Source organism: Notothenia rossii (assembly GCF_949606895.1).
Source record: "Notothenia rossii genome assembly, chromosome: 1".
Classification (NCBI taxonomy): Eukaryota; Metazoa; Chordata; class Actinopteri; order Perciformes; family Nototheniidae; genus Notothenia; species Notothenia rossii.
In genome coordinates, this window is record NC_136912.1 from 8,416,494 (window position 1) to 8,439,178 (window position 22,685).

The 22,685-nt window shown below is 39.9% G+C and overlaps 1 protein-coding gene and 1 long non-coding RNA gene across 5 annotated transcripts; one reads left to right on the top strand and one right to left on the bottom strand.

Annotated features, from left to right (window-relative positions):
* Positions 1–1,893: 1,893 nt before the first annotated feature.
* LOC307036719 (uncharacterized protein) lies at positions 1,894–14,365 on the top strand (the record flags this gene model as incomplete). Of its 4 annotated transcripts, none has more annotated exons than XM_079677286.1 (5): positions 1,894–2,158; positions 2,408–2,500; positions 6,203–6,569; positions 7,778–7,829; positions 13,950–14,365. In XM_079677286.1, the coding sequence occupies exons 3-5, from the start codon at positions 6,225–6,227 to the stop codon at positions 14,363–14,365; spliced, it is 813 nt and encodes a 270-aa protein (XP_079533412.1). In that variant the 5' UTR covers positions 1,894–2,158; positions 2,408–2,500; positions 6,203–6,224. The 4 variants fall into 4 exon arrangements, with proteins under 4 accessions (XP_079533412.1, XP_079533409.1, XP_079533410.1 ...); XM_079677283.1 differs by lacking the exon at positions 13,950–14,365 and adding an exon at positions 8,262–10,715; XM_079677284.1 differs by lacking the exon at positions 13,950–14,365 and adding an exon at positions 8,262–10,715 and having other exon boundaries at positions 2,416–2,500.
* Positions 10,707–11,937, bottom strand: LOC307036737. The gene is made up of 3 exons (XR_013807434.1): positions 11,598–11,937; positions 11,478–11,528; positions 10,707–11,083 (listed from the first exon to the last, which is right to left on the bottom strand). It is a non-coding gene; the product is annotated as an uncharacterized lncRNA (long non-coding RNA).
* Positions 14,366–22,685: the final 8,320 nt, after the last annotated feature.

The following is a 22,685-nucleotide window of genomic DNA, read 5'->3' on the forward strand; positions in this document are numbered from 1 at the left end:
GTGAAGGCGCACTAGCTATAGGACACGGCTGGCTTGAGCGATCCACTTGATAACCCGCGTCGTAGTACAGTTGAGCGAGAGCGCGTATGTTTTGGATTAGGCCAACCGTCTAACTCAAACATATCCAGGTTAGGTTGAACCAGCTTCGTAGTACAGGCCTCAGGAATGATCCAGCTATTGAACCCAGTTGGATTCTTAAGGACTTTTTCTGAGCAACAATTCACCTTCATTGATTCAGTATAAAGCAACACAACAATATAAACACAGTTAAAAAAGCTCAAGTGGATACAAATCAGATGTACAATTATGTACAGGGAGGCTGTGGTGCAGTGCGTTGGTGTTGGGATCAGGGGAGCACAGGTTCAAACCCCACTGCAGTCAGCATGTCATTGTGTCCCTGGGCAAGACACTTCACCTCACAGTATTGAGTATGTAAGTCGCTTTGGATAAAAGCGTCTAACAAGTAACATGTAATGTACATAAAACTATTTATATTAATGACGTACATATATTTACAATAGACATAATAAATATAAAACTCAACTTGAAAAATAAAAATGATTACACAGCAAGTTGAAAAACATTTAAATGACTATTTACAATATTTACACATTACAACAGGTCATTGCTCGAACTCGTCAACAACAGCTGTAAAATGTTGGTAACTGTTGTAGACTGTGTTCTCCAGACCCTTTGATGGAGACATCCTCTTCACAGGGCAGAAGACTTTGCGTCTGTACTTTTTGTGCCCCTGGGTGGGTTGGCCACAGCAAGTGCACAACAGCAGCTTTTGAACCCGGGACACTTTGGCTCCTACTCCCGAGGGCTCGTCCATCCCCTTGCGCTTGTAAAGCGTGGACCTTGCCCAGGATGAGGGAATGCACTCGAGAGTAGTGAGGACAGACACATCAGCAGACAGGGTTGCCTGAATGGCAGGCAGTAAAGGCAATGAGGAGGGGCCCGCAATGGCTGGGGTTGGCTGACTGGCAGGCAGGATGGGGCCAGGGAAAAGGGAGGGCACAGGTCTGGTGATGGTACTGGTGGCAGTGACGTCCAGCAATCGCAGGCACGATGGGCCTCGTGGAGGGGCCAGCAATCACCTGGGTTGCTGTGGATGGAGAGGGGGAGGGCAAATGGCTGGGGTTGGTCGCCGTGGCAGTGATGTCTGAGGGTGTGAGAGAGGCATGATCAGGTCCCTCCTTCCCTTCAATGACTGGGTTCCTGCTGTGCTGGGTGTCGGCACGTACTGCATCAGCGGGTAGTCTGGTGGAGGGAGCACTGCTGGCTGGTGTGGCGCTGGAGGCAAGTGGGCAGAGGAAACTGAAGTCGTCTTTGAGAGCATTGCTGGCTGGTTGGTCGCACACAGGTTGAGGAGGTGTTGTTGAGCGCGGATAAAGTCACGCACCGTCTTAATGTTTATCTTTGGCAGTGGAAAACCTGCTTTAGACAAGACGGGATCGTCCACCAACACCCGGTTCTCTCTCTCTCTCTCTCGCTCACTCGTGCGCTCTTGCCACACACACGGAGCTCAGCTTGAATGAAACACCCAGTCTGGTATGCTAGAGTACAGTACAAGTAGCCTACTTCTGGGCCAGAAGTAGGCTACTTGTATAGTACTGTAGCATATCATTTTCGAATCAATCATTTTTAAAATTATGAATTTCACATTAAAAAAATCCATACATTTCTTTGGGTTGCTTAGCAGTTGCTAGGCCAATTGTTGATGTTGCTGTAGCAACTGCAAGCTACCGCCTGGCGCCGCCCCTGATCTCACTGTATATACAAAACATGCTTTTGTAAATGTGTTTTCAAGGCCCGACCATATAGGGCCTGACCTGTTCTTATATATTTACAGAAAATGTAGTAGGGAAACTTCTGCAGTGTGTATTTGAATATACCGTATGTATTTAAAATATGTAATCTTTTGGCAGGTTGCAGAGGATGCCTGAGGAAGGAAGCTGCTCTGTAGTCTGGATGTTCAGCTATGGATACTCCTGTACTGCTTTCCATACATCAGTGTGGTGAACAGGCTGCTGCTGGGGCATATATATTGTCTTAAATATCCTTCAAGCTCCCCTTCTCACCAATCTTAAACTGACGCTCTGCAGAGCAACCCGTCTGCGATGTGCACATCACATGCCAGTTTGTAATGTTTCCAGTGAGTATGTTTTCTATTGCTTCTATAAGAATGTTTAAAAGAAACTCATGGAAATTGTGCCTTCTTAAAAAAGATCACTAAGTATCCTCATGTTCAGGTAACTACTTGTATTATGGGTTTCTACTAGAACATGTTTACAAGCTTTAATATTTGTATTCATCCTTTGTCTGAAATGCTCCATTTGAACATTATACAGTTAACCAAATGTGTCAGCACAAACACTAATAAGTGTTTAATGTCCCCTCTAAGTTTCTTAGAAAACACAGCAGTTTCTGAAGGGTTTTTTCACACGGCAGGAGATGAGTGGTGACCAGCTTCTCTGTTCCTCTATCTCATAAACAGGTGGGAAATATAACCAGCAGAATGTACTGGTCATAATAAGTGTGGTTTATTCACTGACATTTCCTGTGTGAAGTGGAAGTTGGGTGAGGTGATACACACACTCCTCCCTGCTGCCTCCTCCAGCTGCTGGCCTGTTCACACATCTGTACTTGACTCCCTCCCAGGCTGATGCTCACCGTCTTGAATCTCCTCGTAGATCTGCTCAGGGTTCAGCTTCGTCATCGTTGGGGGTTCTCGTTTTTCTGTTTTTGAAGAAGTGTCTCAGGGTTATGATCCCCAGAAGCACCAAAGCAGCCTCAACCGCTACTCGTACGGGTACTTTCCAAAAGTCAGATCGTGGTTGGTTCTCTAGTTCTGCAGTGGCTCCCTCCTGTCCTGAGTCACGACCCAGTCCCTTGTTTCTCTGTGTGACTGGTTTATAGCTTCAGGATCCACCATGTTGGAATCCTTCAGCCTGTCCTCCTACAAAAAACGACCATATAGGCCGATTGTTCATGCCCTTATTACGACCCAGAGACACGTTTTAAAGTGTATGTTGGTGGTCGTGTAAGAAACAACATGCTCCCGGCCCGTTCATTGCAAACGCTCCGGAGGGACGTTTATTCACAAATAACCCGTTCTGGAAAATCCTAAATTGTGGAATAGTTTGGCCATTAAAATGCTTTTTGATTCGATTTCTGGCGAGAAGTGTATATTGTACTCTTAGAATCCACGTCCAGTCGATGTGTAGGATCTATAGTTTGATAGATATTACGTAGATGATTTGTAGACAATACAGTTTCCGAAGACACTACACTACCCAGAATCCCCAGCTATCGTTTGGGACTATGACATCCGCCTTGCTTTAAAAACCCTGTGATTAGTCATCAAGCCCTGTGATTGGATGTTGGAGTGGCAGTGCGACAAGGTTACGCTGAGCGTCAAACAGCTCTATGAAATGGAATGGAACCACGGCAGACTTTCCAAAACTAGAATTGGACGCCCCCCCCCCCCCCCCCCCCCACACCCCCCCCCCCGCCCGAACTACAAATGCTGGCTATTGTGTGTTTCGCAACATGTTCTATGGCACGTCTCTTTATAAGACGTTTTCGTATTTCCCACAAATAGAAGTTGCCAGTATTAAACTGTATACACCCTGGAGGTTTAGGGGATACGAAACACAGTGGTATCAAATTTAATACATATAATTATTAAATGGGTGAATTAATATACCCACATGACGCCTAAGGTCAGAAGAGCTTTATTTAACAGCTGGTCTTATGTCTGTGACCCCTTCTGTTGTTCATTGATAAGCCTGAAACATGCACTTGTCAAGGTTCAGAGGCAAATTTTGCAAATAAGGCAGTAGCCATCGATCATCTTAAGATAAGATGTACTTTATTGATCCCAAGTTGGGAAATGTTTTTGTTACAGCAGCATACTACTTTGTTCTACTCCACTACAATTCAGAGGTTAACCTGGTATTTTTACTCCACTACATTTATTTTAGTTACTTTGCAGATTCTGATTAATGATGTGAAATATAAACAACCCTTAAATCAGACTTTAGTTACACCTGAGTCAAATTCAGGGAAGGTGTAATATATTGGACGTTAAGTACTTTGTCAGACTTCATATTTATCTTTGGATAACCCCAAAGTTTTTTTCTTATTCAAAATAAGACCTTAACTTAAAGTAATCTTTAATGTTTAAATAAAGCCTTATTAGTTTGTCTGTTTTGCACATCCTCCTGTTAATATCTTTGGGTGTCCTGCACTAAACTGTTTTATTGTAGAGATCACTACAGTATTTTCTTGATATTTTCAATGTTGTATGTAGGCTACTCTTAATATTTTAATGTTTTCATCAAATAAAACTTATTCAACAACAAAATTCAATAACGTGCTTTAACCACTAGGCGGTGCGGGTTAAAAAAACAGTGGTGTAGTTAATAAAACATATCAAACATAATATGACTATTAACTTTATTGTGAAATTAAAACAGAATGGTAAAGGAATATACAGTTTCAGTCTCTCGATTTGAAGCTTATGCATTGTACCATGAACCTGTATAGGCCTGTAACAGTCAACTGCATGAGGAGTTGGAAAAGTAGTTCAGTAAATAATATCTTTAAAAACTACAAAAAAATCCCTTTCTATCAGCTGTGCACCATTATGGTGAAAATATAACCTATATACCAATTGGATCAAATATAAAAGTCAGCCAAATTGGTGTTGATACTGTGAGGAAAGGAAGATGTTGCTGCTTTGTTCGCATCTTAACCACATTAGACCAGGTCCTGATCTAAAACCTCTATACCTAGACTCATCAAATCTGGACTGGATTATCCCAGAGACTCTAAAGATTCTTTATAACACAGTTTGAGATTTGTGAAACCTTAATTCTATTTGTAAAAATACAAAAAAGGGAGATTTTGCTGGGTTTTTTTGAGAATTTTGAGCTTCTCTGGGATAATCCAGTCAAGATTTGATGAGTGTAGGTATAGAGGTTTTAGATCAGGACCTGGTCTAATGTGGTCTAGATGTAAACAAAGCAGCAAAATCTGACGTTTATGTATTTTCACAAATAGAATAAAGGTTTCACAAATCTGAAACTGTGTTATAAAGAATCTTTAGACTCTCTGGGATAATCCAGTCCAAATAAATCGTCTATGCAGCGATTTAAGAGGTTCAAACACGGAGGATTGTTCGCTCAGCGCTGTAAATTAAATGTCCCTTAGCTTTCCCCTTAACTGCTGAATCGGACGCCAACTTCAGCGTCGTTGAAACTGAAGCAAAGCGCAGGATTTCTGACATTTATCTCAGTTTTAACATTTCATTTTTAGATAGCAGAAGTCAAAACGGCTCTATATTTCTCACGGTGAAAAGACTGGGTTTCTGTTGGTCATTACATGCTCACTTAGTGATCCAGTCACAGCTTCAGTACTAATGACTGTTTTAACCGTTATAAGTGGTTTAAATACATTTAGTTAAGTAATACACTTTAGTAATGAATGTGTTCTTTACTAGTGTTGCATGCATACTATTATATATGATACTGATTTGGGCAAAACAAGTACTCTTACTTCAGTTATTTAAAGTATATTTGAATGTAGGATTTCACCTGTAACAAACCGTTTTTACACTATGGTATTGCTACTTATATTTAGGTTAATCTGAATATCCCCCTTATTGTCTTCAAGTAATAATTTATTTTGTTAAATGTAAAAAGGGGTGTTTAAAACTCATATGACAAGTGAGACTGCTTAATTATTTCCAAACCAAATTCTAAAAACAGTACAATTTTTAAAAGCTGCAAAACATAGGTTTAAGAAACTTTGTCAGTTGTTCTGGAGTAACGTAAACAGTTAATTGATTGTCTCAATAATCTTCAGTACATTATCAGTCTGTAGAGGATAATCAATACTAGCTAGCTTGTGTTATAACAAGGTTTATAGAATCATACATACATATATTTTCAGTTCTTGAATCACTGTTGTCTAGCTTTCACCAATACCGAAACCAAAATCAATACTTTTTTCCAATAACCTCTTCAGGATATGTGTAATAAAACATGATCATTCTTAAATGTACAGCTGTATAATCATAAGCTTGAACGTTTGGTGCACTAAATACACACAATCTTCTGGAATAAAGACACTCATACACATGATATAAGAAAGAAGCGTAGTGCCAACAATATGTCCTTTCTCTATTGGTCAGGTGACACGTACAGTTTGCCACCATGTCGTCCAATAAGAAGGGCGGCGATGAGCGTTTCCTCCGGGTTCAGAAGGACTCCAGGTTTTGGGAGATATCCGAGAAATACACGGTGGACAAGAGAGGCCGACCCATCAACCAAACCTCCACCGAGGGCCTGAAGCGCTTCTACAACTTCTCCAGCTCAGAGGACGAAGACTACGATGAGGAGGGTGTGAAGAGCAAGAAGGAGAAGCTGGTGAAGATAGAAGTGAAGCTGGAGAAAGAAGTGAAGCTGGAGAAAGAAGTGAAGAAAGGAAAAGCAGTGAAGAGCAAATATATTAAAACTAAAGGACCGCCGCCTGAACGAGGGGTCAGAGTCATAGAAGAGGGGGAGTAGATTTCTCTGAGGCTCATATTCACTGATTCAGGCTGAGGAAACGAGCACAGATTCAACTTAATAGATAAGAACCATGTTTACATATACAAGGAATTTTCCTTGGTGTGTAAGGTGCATAAAAAACACAGGTAAAGAAGAGAAAAAGTAAGAAAAACAACAAAAAAGATTTAAAAAACTAACATTTCCGTGTTTGTATATGTTTGTGTTTTGCCTTATAAATTGTCATTTATTTGCGGTTTAATCAAGTTTTACACATCCCAGAAATCAGCACAACCTCAGCTAATGATATATGTCACTCATTGGAGACTTATAAACACTATAATAGGAGATATTTGCCTATAAATAATTGAGCTTGAATCTTTTACTTATTTCATTAAAAAGAACTGCAAATCCAAATATGGTCATTTCCTTTGTATTAGCAACCAATCGTGAAAGTACAAAGCTAAAACACTTCCTCGTTTAGCTTTCTGGAAAACTATATTTCACATTGCTGGAATAGCTTTCAGGTTTAACTGCTTAAACGTGACAATAGCGCCAAAATAAACATCATATTCATGCTAAATATACATAACTAAGCACAAGAAGAGGCTGTGAAGCTAAAGTCAAGAAGAGCAGCTTACTCGTTTGATGCGATGACAGAAATGAGGGACAGAACTAACGTTCACAGGAGGTGAAGCTATGAAGCGTTCAAACGCCAGTCTTTGCCCAAAACTTCCAATAACTGCTTCAAATATCTGCTTACATATAAACTTAAGGAACTATTGCATTTTCATTAATAAATTGCTTTGACATTTTATTTTATTAACGTCAGTATTTCTTTTTGATGCGTTGTAAACTGCTCAGGGCTGGTAAAGGCCTATAGATTTGAACAGTAGTTTGAAAAAAAAACAGTTTTAATAGCCGTTTTTTATTGGCTGTTTGTCTTCGTGGTTGTTTTAAAAAAAAAAAAGCTTTTTTTTTTTAATACTTGTTGGCTGATGTGCTCGATTTGAAAATGATGCAGTATTTAAACAGGACTTGCATCTTCTGCCTCATATTCTTCAAAAAGACAAGAGCGACAGACAAAAAATGGATTCCCATGGTAAATGGCCGAATTTAGATTAATGCGACTGTTATTCATTCACTGTGTGCTCACTTTAGCGCTGCCTGTTAGAATATGATTGAATTGATTAAACTAATGATTGAAAATGATCTTTTCAGATGAACTTGTGCGTTACACTGCAGCAGAGAAGACCTTCGCTGTGAGAAAAGGTAGGCTGCTTTAATATTGTTTAAGTTAGAAGCAACACACTTAGCTATTCTATCTACCTCTGGAACTAGCTAAACTAATTATAAATATGTTTATTCTTCACTGTCGGCTCAATCTTTCTTCTGGATCAGCGAGCTGCATGAGATACTGACGGGCTGTCAGGAGAGAGAGAGGGGAGAGAGGAAAACACAGGCTCCGTTTATAATCCAAAGTTACTGTACACTTTTGAATCATGTAGTTAATAATGTAGCATAATTAGGTTGTTTAATATAGAGTCGTTATCAATTTCTTTTAAAACTCTATAAATACCATAGAAGACGTTTGACCTGCACTTTTTTCTCATTTTGTCGATGTTAACCGGCTACAAAACATTTCAAAGGGAAGCTCTGGTTTTGTGTGTACACTATTTAGTCACGGTTGTTCTGTGTTTGTAGGGCTTCCAGTGTACCTGCTCACAGCCTCCATGTGCCAGGGTGTTGAAGAGCAGATACCACACCTGACTGCTGCATATGTCCACCCAGGAACATTCCTCCTGGGGAGCCTGGAGCAGCACGCCTGGAAATTTGATCGGGTGACCGGGGAGGCGCTGGTGGTCGTGCACATCGGAACCCTCATTGACCGGATCCAGCGCGGCCATGCAGAGCCTCTCTGTGTGGCCGTCTGCTCCATCCTCCCCCGGCCGGTGGACAACCAAAGGACGATGGATACGGTGCGGGACACCAACCGCAGGTTCAACGAATTGTGTCGGAGGAAGAGGGACACAATTCACCTCCCTACCGGGAAACTGTTTCTCAATCAAAGACAGATTATTACAAATTATTTTACAGGGGATGGACTCCACCTAAATGTGGAGGGGAAAAAAGTCCTCTTTAATTATTTAAAGAAATGTCTTTGGCATTTTTTTAAGCATTTATAGAATATTTACAAAAATGCCAAAGACATGTCTTTCTCACAGACAGACAGACAGACAGACAGACAGACAGACAGACAGACAGACAGACAGACAGACAGACAGACAGACAGACAGACAGACAGACAGACAGACAGACAGACAGACAGACAGACAGACAGGTTACTATACTAGTATTGTATTGTGCTTTCTAATGTATTAACTGGGTCCATTTGGAAGAGTTTTAGACATTACTTTGTTACACACACCTACACACACTGTACAACACACACCTATGCATCGTCCTTGTTGAAATAAATACATAGTAATAATCATTATAAATAATAATAAGATAGAGATAGGAAATTACTGACAGGGAACCCTCTGAATCAGACTACGAGTGGCTGACTGCATCCACTCAGTGTCCGATTCAGAAACGTGACTCTTTCACCCTTTACGTCACAAACAAAGATGGTGGATGAGATTAGATCTATAAAACACATGGAACGATAATCATCGGGCCACAATGAAGGAGAGACTAGCTGCATCTTTTAAAACTTTACGCACAAAGTTTCACCTAAATAATGAAATGCCTCTAACGCAAATGTTAATCGGGTTGTTTATTGCTTTTTCTGTAGTTTAAGAGGAAAAACTAAACACTATTGGACAGTAGGGGGCGGTTTGCACATTGAATTTGTTTTGAACGAAGAAAAGGGAGAGAGAGGAGCTTACTTGTTCCTTGGCTGAGAGACATTGATACCATCGATGGCAGATTAAAAACGAATTGCAAATGTTATTGTAGCGTTTTAAGCAACTATTAGGCAAATTAATTAATAACCTAGTCTATCCGAGACACAACAGTATATGACTTTAAGCACACTTTGTCTAATACATTGGCTTAGTAAACCTTTTTCTTTTTTTTTAGTACATATACAATTCTTATTAATGAGATTTATTAATTATGTTTGTCTAACTGCTACACATGTGGTTGTTAAAGGTTTTAAGATATACATAATCAAATGGGGTCTTTAAGGTTTCAAACAGGTTCATAAGGTAGGCCCACTATAAGATGAAAACATGATTTTTAAAACTAATTTCTGAATCTCACATTAGCCTGTAGTTTGGTATATCATTGATATGGCCTGGACACCCCTTATCAATGATCATTTACTTTTTTAGAACAAATTAGGCCACTAATGAGCTCAATAATTCACATGTATTATTATTACTTTATAAATTAAGAGTACTAGGGGTATATTACAAAACCTTTGAAGGAATCGTATCAATTAAAATAAATGTATGGCAAGTATGATAAAATGAACATAATGTCAAGATATAGCAATATACAATCAACATGCTTGATTATAAAGGCAAGAAGAACAATAAACAGATGAACATTTAGGTTGTATGTGTACATTGTGATAGAGCAAACCATCTTTATACATGTAGCAGCCTAAATAGCAAACTAAGCTTCTTGAACTGCTGCTAGAACAGTTTCACCATGGGGTATTTCTAACAAGACCAAAAAGATATACAAGGCTTCCAAAACAGAAGAAACCAACTCAATACAGTATTTTAATTTCCTTCAAAATGACAAAAGCACCAATAAAAACCAAATTACATCAAGTAAAAGTTTGATGTCGCCTATCACAGTGCACTGAGATTTGTTACTAATTGTAAAGTACTTACTCATCACTGTAGGCTCAGTCATTGGTACATGTTCATCTATAAAGCCATGTTAGGTAAATTATCATCATATATCTGCTCTCTGATCTCACAGAGAGTTGTAGGTAGCTATTGCCTGAGATCTCACGATGTGGTTTTGTTACATGTGCCAAGTGCTAGGACTTGAAACTGAGCAATTTGGTTCCACTGCATGATTTTAAAGCTCGGATAGATTCTATGCAATTTGATACTGTTGGTACCTATCATTGTCGATAGGTATGTAAATGTAGCACTGTGAATATGTTGTATGATGTCCTTTTTGTTTTCTGTTTTCATGTGTAACTGACTAGCAGCAGGTCTCTCTTGAAAGATAGATGATTGATGATCTCAATGGGATTCGCCTGGTTAAATAAAGGCTTGAAATGAAATGACATATTGTTAGAAAAATATCACTCGTCACCAGGTTGAAAATCAATGATCAGGTAACTAATTTATTCTTGCAAGAAGGAGCAGAGTTAAATCACATACAAAGGATATGGCTTAACTCACACACATGGGGTATGTTACTCAAAGGAACAGCACAAAAGGAGAACAGGACTACATATAAACACATCGGTTAATGGGGCACAGGTGAAAACAATCATGAGCAGGAGACCACAATCAAGCTGGCAGGTGACACACAACGACGGGAAGTGTAGACACCTGAAAAGAGAGGACAGAGTCAACATCAAAATAAAATGCAAGGCCACAAGAATAAACACAAAACAATAAACTAACAGAACTCTAACGCTGAAACCTTACAATAACCCAGTGAGAAAGTAGTCGCACACCTCCAATAAAATGTGCAGGTCTGATAACGCCACAAGAAAGATGCACGAGAGGCCTACCTACGTGAATGTTCCTTAAATCCTTTTATTATTGCACACCTTTTTATTTGCAAGTGCATATAGTGAGAGAACATTGGGATTCAAACAGAATGTTTGTCAGGTCTAAGTGGTGGTGAATCACTATTGCATGCATTTACAAATGAAAGGTGTTAAGGAGCAATCAATTGTATTGTGCCATATCACTATATTATGGCCTTATCCTTACTCACCGTTATCATGAAGACACCACAGTCATTCCCATGGGTCTGCTTCGGAAGCCCCTGTATGAAGAAAAGTTAGTAAGAGCATAATAGTCAATTGTGACAATACGATAGTGAAATTCCAAACACCTCAATATCCAGAGCAGTCTTCTCTGTCCAGGATCCTGCAATGATTTTCTGTGCAACACCCCTGGGAAAGCAAGAGCAAAACTCGGTCAAACATCAGAAATTAGGAGTGAAAGAAAAAAAAGAGGGAGAACAAAACTTTGTTGCTTCAGACTCAGAACATGAACCGCCAACTGTAGTCCACAGAACGGGGAACACAGTTGTAGAAAATAACAGCCAATAACACGTTCAGACCATGCAAATAAAGTAAATCGTGTTATTGGAAAAAGTTCAACGAGGAAGATTTCTCTCTGTCTCCCTTCTGATTGTGTTTGACACTTGGCTATTTCATTCAACTTCAGCTCTAAGGAAGCTATAACAATCCTTCCGTACTTAAGGACTACAGTGCCTCCTGTTTGAACTTTTCTTTTTTTTAACAAATAGTCTTAACATTATAGGCAGGTCAGGGTAACGTGACCGCCAGAACACACACATCCAGGGTAACTTTAAAGGGGACCTATCATGCTATATTTGAATAATATATTGTAGGGCCATACCTATATAAGGTATATTTATAAGTTTTATTGGTCAAAATACCAAACAGGTCATGCATTTTAGCCATGCCTCATTTTGCCTCACTCCAGCTCTGTCTCTGCATGAGCTGGAGCTGACCCCCCCCCCCCCCCATGCAAAGGAGGGGGCGAGGCACAAGCGTCATGTTACTATGCTGTTGCTATGCTGTTGCCATGCCACGGCAACCTCTCATTCCCCTGATAGGTGGAGAGTTGACCATACAGGCGGAGTGCACCTCTGTGACATCATAGAGGTGTAAATCAGAATCCACATGTATCAAATCCGTTGCAGCCCCGTTTTTAGATATTTGGGTATGGAGGAAAAGAGAAAGGGTTGTATTTTCTGACACTTGGTGAGTTCCCTGGAACACCGGGGACACATATTCATGTATAAAAGACGTACAAAAGTGCATTTTGCATGATAGGTCACCTTTAATAGATTCCTGTAGGGCTCACAGGGGAAACCCCCTGTTCTTCTGAAATATTGCCAATCCAGAAAGAAAAGTTCTTTCTGGAGTGGCCTCATCAACTAGAGGGAATATTCAGTCTGGACAATAAGCAAATAGTACCCTTTGGGGGTAATAACATTGCCTCAACAAATTCACAAGCAAATAGCATGAGTAATGAAGGTTAAAGCTAAGAAATTCACAACCACATCCTTTCAATGTACATCTGTGGGTGTCATATGCTGCATACAAAGTCTGTATATTTTCAGTGGGTATAATGAATTTACACACAGGAGAAAATGCCCTGGAACCCACAGTGGAATGATCAGGGCTTCCCTCTGATCAGCATCCTTCTGTTGAAAATTATGTACTGCATTTTCATAAAGTAATTTAGTAATGTGGTGTTGCAAAATCGGAAGACCACAGCAAAAATCTCAAATTACGATAATTGTTTTTTTTCAAAACTTACCAGATGCACCCCAGACCTTTTGGAACACCTTGTCATGGTACTGGACATGGACTTGGTAGTGGTATTCTGTGTTAAACACAATGTTGTTGGCCCTGGTCCGAGAACCTATCCAAGGTGCCCATTTATGGTACGATGGGGATACCACACATGGATTTGAAGCATTACCTAGGAAAGAGCCAAACCGACAAATTATGACCAAAATTGTTTATATAAGGTTATATACACAAACACACAGCTTATCCTGAAAAAACTCAAACTAAATTGTTAACAAATGCCTGCAGTTTGACCTAATTGGCACATTGCAATCTCTAAATCATCCCCTTTCAAATTGCTCAAAGTTGACTTACTCTTCACAAGGCCTCGACAAAGGATCTCTTCGCTAACCGAATGCCAGAAGTCTTCAATGTCAACCTGGCCATCAAATTCAGGTGGTGGCTCTTGGAGGTCACTCACTGAAAGAGTTGTCTAAGTTGGAATTGTAACTGACACCATAAGAAATCTGAATTAATTAGCACTCACTTGGCAGGCTGAAGACTCCCTTTTTATGCAAATCCATAATCACCACAGGAGGATGATCTCCACAGTTTACACATGAGAAGTAATTTGTTTGTGATGACAGGGCTTCAAAATTAAGGTACCCATGGAGTCACGGTCTGGATATTTTTGCTTGTTTGTCGCTTGTAAAGCCTCTACAACTCTTCCCACTGCTGTATGGTTCTACAAGTGGATGTGGAGGAAAAACTGTCAGGCTAATATTACAATGGATAGGAACAAAGGTTAACACATACAACATAATATCAAACTTGTACACAAAAACAACACGTTGTGTTTTTGCGCTTTGTGATCAACATTTTGGGGGCTGTGGAAATATTGTGCCATGTTGCTGCAGCAGTCGGAGCCATCCCTGGAGCGGTCGTCGGGGTCATCCCTGGAGCTGTCGTCGGGGCCATCACTGGAGCGGCCGTCGGGGCCATACCTGAAGCGGTCGTCGGGGTCATATCTGGAGCTGTGGTCGGGCCATCACTGGAGCTGTGGTCGGGCCATCACTGGAGCTGTGGTCGGGCCATCACTGGAGCTGTGGTCGGGCCATCACTGGAGCTGTGGTCGGGCCATCACTGGAGCGGTTGTCGGGGTCATCCCTGGAGCTGTCGTCGGGGCCATCACTGGAGCGGCTGTCGGGGTCATCCCTGGAGCGGTCGTCGGGGTCATACCTGGAGCTGTGGTCGGGGCCATCACTGGAGCTGTCGTCGGGGCCATCACTGGAGCGGTCGTCGGGGCCATCCCTGGAGGAGTCATTGTGGTTAATGGGGCCGCCGCCAACGTAGTTGGATGTTCAGTGCAGCAGTTTTTAAGGTGACTAATAAACATCTCCTTTCTCCCAATGATTCTTGGGCAAAAACCACAGTGATAACGGCTGCTGGCCACACATTGGAGATGGCATTTATAGACATTATAACCTAAAAAAGAGACAGAAAGTGGTTAGAGGATTCTAGAAACAAACCAAAATGAATTTCTTGTAAATATGCAATTTGAAATAAGGTGTTTGTGCGAGAGCAATAAATAATCATGTCACCAACAACAATATTTTTGCCTATAAAGTATAAACTGAATTTTTGCAGATTGAATGTGTGATTATGCTCATATTGTGCCTACCCCAAATAAGGATACTATTCCAGCATTATTAATGCTTCATAACCTAAATATAAATCTAATTTGTAATGTTCAATTTCTAATTCAAAACTAATTTAGACCAAGGATGTCCTTGGGCATAGAAATAACACATGTATCCATAATGTGTGAAGCATTACACCTTAAGGAAACTTGGAGACCATTCAAAATTCAAATGATTAAGTATACAATGATGATATAGAATTATAGATGGACTTACCTCCATATTTTACAATTGACCTCTGGTGGCTCTGCAAATGAGCCATCAGGGCAGGGTATGACCCGGTCCTTTCACAAAATGGACACTGGAGAGTGTCCGAGTCCAATTTGTTTAGCTCTGGGCATGCTCCATCTCGGAGTGTTGTTTTGTTAGTCTATAGGTGAATAAAATAGAATACAATTTAAATGAGTTTAATATTGGAAATAGTCAACAAGCAGTAATAGACTGCATACACATATATATTATTTATATATTCCATTCCTTTAAATTGAATATTTAAAATAAAAATTAGCTAAATAAAGACAATTACACTGCGCTAAATAGCCAAATCGAAAAAACAACCGAGAACCTAAATAGTATGTAATTATATCTAAAACCACAAGACGTTAATTACCTGTTCTCTGTACGCCATATTGCAGGGATCACCAACTACATTTGTCCAAGGGCCAAAATGTATCCAATAGACACTATCGCGGGCCAGCGATTTTTATATAGCCCAGAAGGGGGGGTGGGTCCGTGTACGTTTTGTCAGTTTGATTTTTCGTTTAAACCAAAAGCCAAAAAACGAAAATAGCAGCCTTTTTTCCCATTTGTGTTGTCTGAATCAAAAGACGGATAACGAGAAAACTTAATAAAAAAAAGTCTGTAAGGTCAGAATCCGTGTACTGTATCTACCGTCAAATTGTTTTTCTTTATTAAACACGTAAACGGAAGAGTACTTGTGGGGGTAGTTTCACTAGTACTGAGTCCAACAGGATCAATCTCACGAAGAACTAATGGCAAGAAAAAATAATTCCCTCTTCAAACTTAGCAGAAGTGGCTTGATTTTGTTCTCAGCAGAGTATTTCTCAGAAAATACACAGTAAAAGTACTTCAATGTATTGTAAGTAGTAGACTAACTAATACAAAGTCAAACAGTATCAATTTCATTAAGAACTTATGGTAAAATTATATTTTTATCATTCATCAAAGATAGCAGAAACACATGCATTATGTAGGCTACTATGGAGGGGACTCTGACAGAGGATTAGGCCTACTCACAAAGTACACAGCAAAAGTACTTCATTTTATTTCTGGTAGAAGTCAAACTAGAACCGAGTCCAACAGTGTCAGTTTTCTTAAGAACTTGTGGTAAAACATATTTGTATCACTCGTCAAATATAGCAGGAATAATGAAGAGCAGCTGATTTGAAAAAACAAACGCGAGAGGCGGCTGAGTTGACCGCGGTGCAGAATCGCTTTGTAGTTTGAATCTCCGAAAAATGTTGTCCCATTTTAGACAGAGGCTTATTATATTTACAGCCCTTAGTAACATCCATTTTCTGGGCTCAATATGTGTCTTGGCCGTTTTCGTTGTGATCGCTAAATTCACCTTGTTTCCCTTTGTTTATGTTATTATGACCGCTTTTGTTTTGAAATCACTTCCGTGAGTTTCGCCCCGCCCATCGCTCCAATGACCATTAGACCATTTAGTAAGGTAAAAAGCAAAAAGCAAAAAGGCCTCTCAAAGGCTCTTCCGTTTATATGTTTAATAAAAAAAAACTATTGGACAGTAGATACACGGATTATGTAGCAATAATACATAATACATATTTTTTAAATGTCTCCAGTACCGCTGTGTGGAAATATTGTGCCATGTTGCTGCAGCAGTCGGAGCCATCCCTGGAGCGGTCGTCGGGGTCATCCCTGGAGCTGTCGTCGGGGCCATCACTGGAGCGGCCGTCGGGGCCATACCTGAAGCGGTCGTCGGGGTCATATCTGGAGCTGTGGTCGGGCCATCACTGGAGCTGTGGTCGGGCCATCACTGGAGCTGTGGTCGGGCCATCACTGGAGCTGTGGTCGGGCCATCACTGGAGCTGTGGTCGGGCCATCACTGGAGCTGTGGTCGGGCCATCACTGGAGCGGTTGTCGGGGTCATCCCTGGAGCTGTCGTCGGGGCCATCACTGGAGCGGCTGTCGGGGTCATCCCTGGAGCGGTCGTCGGGGTCATACCTGGAGCTGTGGTCGGGGCCATCACTGGAGCTGTCGTCGGGGCCATCACTGGAGCGGTCGTCGGGGCCATCCCTGGAGGAGTCATTGTGGTTAATGGGGCCGCCGCCAACGTAGTTGGATGTTCAGTGCAGCAGTTTTTAAGGTGACTAATAAACATCTCCTTTCTCCCAATGATTCTTGGGCAAAAACCACAGTGATAACGGCTGCTGGCCACACATTGGAGATGGCATTTATAGACATTATAACCTAAAAAAGAGACAGAAAGTGGTTAGAGGATTCTAGAAACAAACCAAAATGAATTTCTTGTAAATATGCAATTTGAAATAAGGTGTTTGTGCGAGAGCAATAAATAATCATGTCACCAACAACAATATTTTTGCCTATAAAGTATAAACTGAATTTTTGCAGATTGAATGTGTGATTATGCTCATATTGTGCCTACCCCAAATAAGGATACTATTCCAGCATTATTAATGCTTCATAACCTAAATATAAATCTAATTTGTAATGTTCAATTTCTAATTCAAAACTAATTTAGACCAAGGATGTCCTTGGGCATAGAAATAACACATGTATCCATAATGTGTGAAGCATTACACCTTAAGGAAACTTGGAGACCATTCAAAATTCAAATGATTAAGTATACAATGATGATATAGAATTATAGATGGACTTACCTCCATATTTTACAATTGACCTCTGGTGGCTCTGCAAATGAGCCATCAGGGCAGGGTATGACCCGGTCCTTTCACAAAATGGACACTGGAGAGTGTCCGAGTCCAATTTGTTTAGCTCTGGGCATGCTCCATCTCGGAGTGTTGTTTTGTTAGTCTATAGGTGAATAAAATAGAATACAATTTAAATGAGTTTAATATTGGAAATAGTCAACAAGCAGTAATAGACTGCATACACATATATATTATTTATATATTCCATTCCTTTAAATTGAATATTTAAAATAAAAATTAGCTAAATAAAGACAATTACACTGCGCTAAATAGCCAAATCGAAAAAACAACCGAGAACCTAAATAGTATGTAATTATATCTAAAACCACAAGACGTTAATTACCTGTTCTCGGTACGCCATATTGCAGGGATCACCAACTACATTTGTCCAAGGGCCAAAATGTATCCAATAGACACTATCGCGGGCCAGCGATTTTTATATAGCCCAGAAGGGGGGGTGGGTCCGTGTACGTTTTGTCAGTTTGATTTTTCGTTTAAACCAAAAGCCAAAAAACGAAAATAGCAGCCTTTTTTCCCATTTGTGTTGTCTGAATCAAAAGACGGATAACGAGAAAACTTAATAAAAAAAAGTCTGTAAGGTCAGAATCCGTGTACTGTATCTACCGTCAAATTGTTTTTCTTTATTAAACACGTAAACGGAAGAGTACTTGTGGGGGTAGTTTCACTAGTACTGAGTCCAACAGGATCAATCTCACGAAGAACTAATGGCAAGAAAAAATAATTCCCTCTTCAAACTTAGCAGAAGTGGCTTGATTTTGTTCTCAGCAGAGTATTTCTCAGAAAATACACAGTAAAAGTACTTCAATGTATTGTAAGTAGTAGACTAACTAATACAAAGTCAAACAGTATCAATTTCATTAAGAACTTATGGTAAAATTATATTTTTATCATTCATCAAAGATAGCAGAAACACATGCATTATGTAGGCTACTATGGAGGGGACTCTGACAGAGGATTAGGCCTACTCACAAAGTACACAGCAAAAGTACTTCATTTTATTTCTGGTAGAAGTCAAACTAGAACCGAGTCCAACAGTGTCAGTTTTCTTAAGAACTTGTGGTAAAACATATTTGTATCACTCGTCAAATATAGCAGGAATAATGAAGAGCAGCTGATTTGAAAAAACAAACGCGAGAGGCGGCTGAGTTGACCGCGGTGCAGAATCGCTTTGTAGTTTGAATCTCCGAAAAATGTTGTCCCATTTTAGACAGAGGCTTATTATATTTACAGCCCTTAGTAACATCCATTTTCTGGGCTCAATATGTGTCTTGGCCGTTTTCGTTGTGATCGCTAAATTCACCTTGTTTCCCTTTGTTTATGTTATTATGACCGCTTTTGTTTTGAAATCACTTCCGTGAGTTTCGCCCCGCCCATCGCTCCAATGACCATTAGACCATTTAGTAAGGTAAAAAGCAAAAAGCAAAAAGGCCTCTCAAAGGCTCTTCCGTTTATATGTTTAATAAAAAAAAACTATTGGACAGTAGATACACGGATTATGTAGCAATAATACATAATACATATTTTTTAAATGTCTCCAGTACCGATAAAAAGACCGATAACGTTGGAGCTTAACGGCGCGTAAAACACACGTGATGACGTCACCAACGAATCGACAACTGAATTAGTTGGCAACTAATTTGGTCATCGATTTTAACCGATTAAGTCGATTAGTTGTTGCACCCCTATACAGGAAGACATCTTTACACAATTCAAAGGTATGTGGGGGATGGAAGGAAGGTGGGGTTTAAAAGAAGGGAGGAAAATGTAATTTCTCGGATGAGAATAGGTCATACAGGTCTCAATCATACTTTAAAGTGGACCTATCATGCTATATTTGAATAATATAGTGTATATTATATTACCTATATAAGGCATATTTATACTTTTTATTTTAGCCATTCCTCATTTCGCTCAATTTAACACTGTCTTTTCAGGGGCTGATTCTGTGAGAACAGCACCATCTACAGGCCTGGCATATGTACTACAGCGCATGGGCGTAGGAAGCATCCTGAATGTGGGGGGGGACATTTTTAACGGGGGGTTTGGGGATCCCCCCCACGAAAAAAATTAATAGATTTCCTGTATTCTGGTGCATTTTAACAGGTGGTTTGATACTTTTATGTGGCTATACTAGCATGAGGAAAATGATGGGTACATTTTGTAATTTCATCCAGTAGTATGTTGGAGATCGGAGGATGTTTAAAACCAACCTCGTCTCCGCGTGTCGTTTGGTAAGCTGGGTAAATTCGTAAAAAAGGAAGGGATTAAGAAACACCAGAATGCAAGTTAAACAATCATCTTGTTTTAATGATAAAAAGTAACAATACAGATACAAAGGAAGTACTTCCTGCTCTTCCTCCAATCTTACGGATCTGGTCAGTTTGAAGAAAAGAAGAGACTGGTCTAAAGAAAACATAGGCTTATATCCAAAAACCCCAGGAGGAGCTATGCGGCTGCCCCCCCCCCCCCCCCCGAGGGGTCCTCCACTTAGAAAAGACAGCCAATCAGCGCGAGCCAGAGGCGACCCTTACATTCGAGATAACAAACCCCTCCTTGCAAGTTTCATATACTTTTGGCATTTTATAAAGATAGGTTTAAGATATAGTTTTTTATAGTTGGATTATACAAATAACACATGTGAGTTACCTTAACCTCAAACAATAATAACAAGAGGAAAACATCAGCTGTGATCTCAAGCAGTTAAAAAGTACCGCACACTCATTTAGCCTGCAGCTCTTCCAGACACTTGAGCTATTGTTCTTTAAGAATATTCCCTGCAGAATCTTTATTTCAAATAAAAGGTTTCACATTGCATATTTCCAGCTTCCTTTACACATACTGTTATTATTAATACAAAGAAATCAACCACACACATCTATTTAAAACAAGTAGATTTCCCTGATCATTGACATGCTGAAAATCTCAAGAAGAATGTCCCCTCCCCCAGCTCTCTCGTCCCTGTCATAAAAGTTGCTTCCATTTCATATAGAGTAATAAAACATGTTTAAGCTAATTTCTCCACAATGTTTGTAGCCATCTAGTACCCACACATGAAAGAATAAAAACAGAGGAATCAAATAAAACACCAATACAGGAATAGTTGATAAATGATTATACAGGACATATGATCACAGTAAGGAATACTCACACATATTCTCTATGAAGTGACCCTTGTTATAGGTCCGAATGTCCTGTCCCCTGACAGTCATGAGTTTTGGTTGATTAACAGAAGTTTAATTGTTCTTATCGCTTAATGGCTTCCCTGAACTTCCCTTCACCCCAAAGTCAGCTTACTAGGAATGAATACATTTTATTGATAAGCTGTTAACTGCCTTATATCTGAAAATGTATCCGGGAATTCCCCTGTTGATTGCAAGGACTATTGATAATTAACAGAGAGACCCTAGGGGCCTCTTCTTGGTATCTGCTAGGCAGAAGTCACTCAATGCAGAAATCACAAGTTTAACATACATTCTATATATGAGGTGACATTAAAATGAATATACCAGATTGAACTTTCCTGCCATAACACGTTACTTTAATCCTTCAAATAATTCAAATAATACTTCAAGTAAAGAAAGGAAACATATTTGATTATTAATTCAGAGCCGTCTTTGAATTAATAAAAAGCAGTTTAAATGCCCATTTTTTGTACATTTATATACAACAATAAATATTTGTGAGTGCATTGAGAGATATTGTTGTGGAGAGTCATTTATATATAAATCGCAAAAATACATTTGTGAATCCTTCTGTGAGCATTTATTAATATTGAGACTGATCTGAGTCCACACAGATGTTAAATTCACCTAGGAATGGTATCATTGACTTAAATGTTGCTCTTCTGTCTATATTGGTCATATGATGCCCCTTGACTGAAATGTTTCCTGTTCAATATCCCCACTGATTTCCTTAAAATTCTGGGATGAGAGTCCACATCACAATTTACTCTAAACTGTCATTTCCCTTTCATCATTCACCTCAGCAATGAACCTCTCTCCAGTGTCCCTGTGTTCTGCCTCTGACTCACTCTCAAGCGCCTAGATGGTGGCGAAGTGATCATTATTTATTGAGCAGTATAGGCTACTCTTTCACATTGAATCATAACAAGTCATACTGAATGTAAATACAACTCGCTCTAAAGTAAGTCCCAGTCTGTGACATTGGACATTTTGAAGACTCAAAGTCCCAAGCAATAGGTAGAATATTAGCTAGTCTATGTAATGTGCACAGAAAATAAATAGTTAACTGAATACTGGGATGGAAATTGCTTATAAGCACTCACTAAAACATAAACACACACAAAAATCTTCTGAATGATAAGAAGTATAATTAAAACATAATGCACATTACCATTTTGAGAGAGAGTACCTAAGTTAAAGAACTCAGAAAATAATCTCTTATCGAACTGAGGCTCCAGTAAAACACACTGACTGCGTCTCTACAGTACATCATGGTGTTTACATGAGCACAGAGATCGGGTTATTCATGTTCCCTGTTTACATGATAAATACTAGTAACCTGGCATTTCGATGCCTTTTCTCATCTAAACTATTCAGTATTTGTATCTCTCTATAATGGCATAAAGACGAAACTCCTCTCCAGAAGTGAGACGCCGCCGCCATCACTGTTAACTGATTAACTGCTACCAGCTGATGACTTACTTTCCTCTTCTTTGAAAAAAATGTTCTTATGTCCATGTTGTCTGGGGGAGAAAACATATCAAACCAAGAGATCGTCAGCTTTGATTTTCGCTGTATTAACAATGACCTGAACATTTGGTGTGTGTGCCTTACCTCCGCTAGCGGCATCGCTTCATACAACTGATCTGAGGTGTCCAACTATGACAACACTCCTTGAACATGCGCGGCGCGCTATGGGAGAATCTGCCTTGGTACAAAGTAGCAGTGAAAACACGAGAGACAGCAAGCGCATTTCGTGGCATCTGCGGGCAGTGGCAAGTACTTCCGGCATCTGCCACAGAGGCCGCTACTCC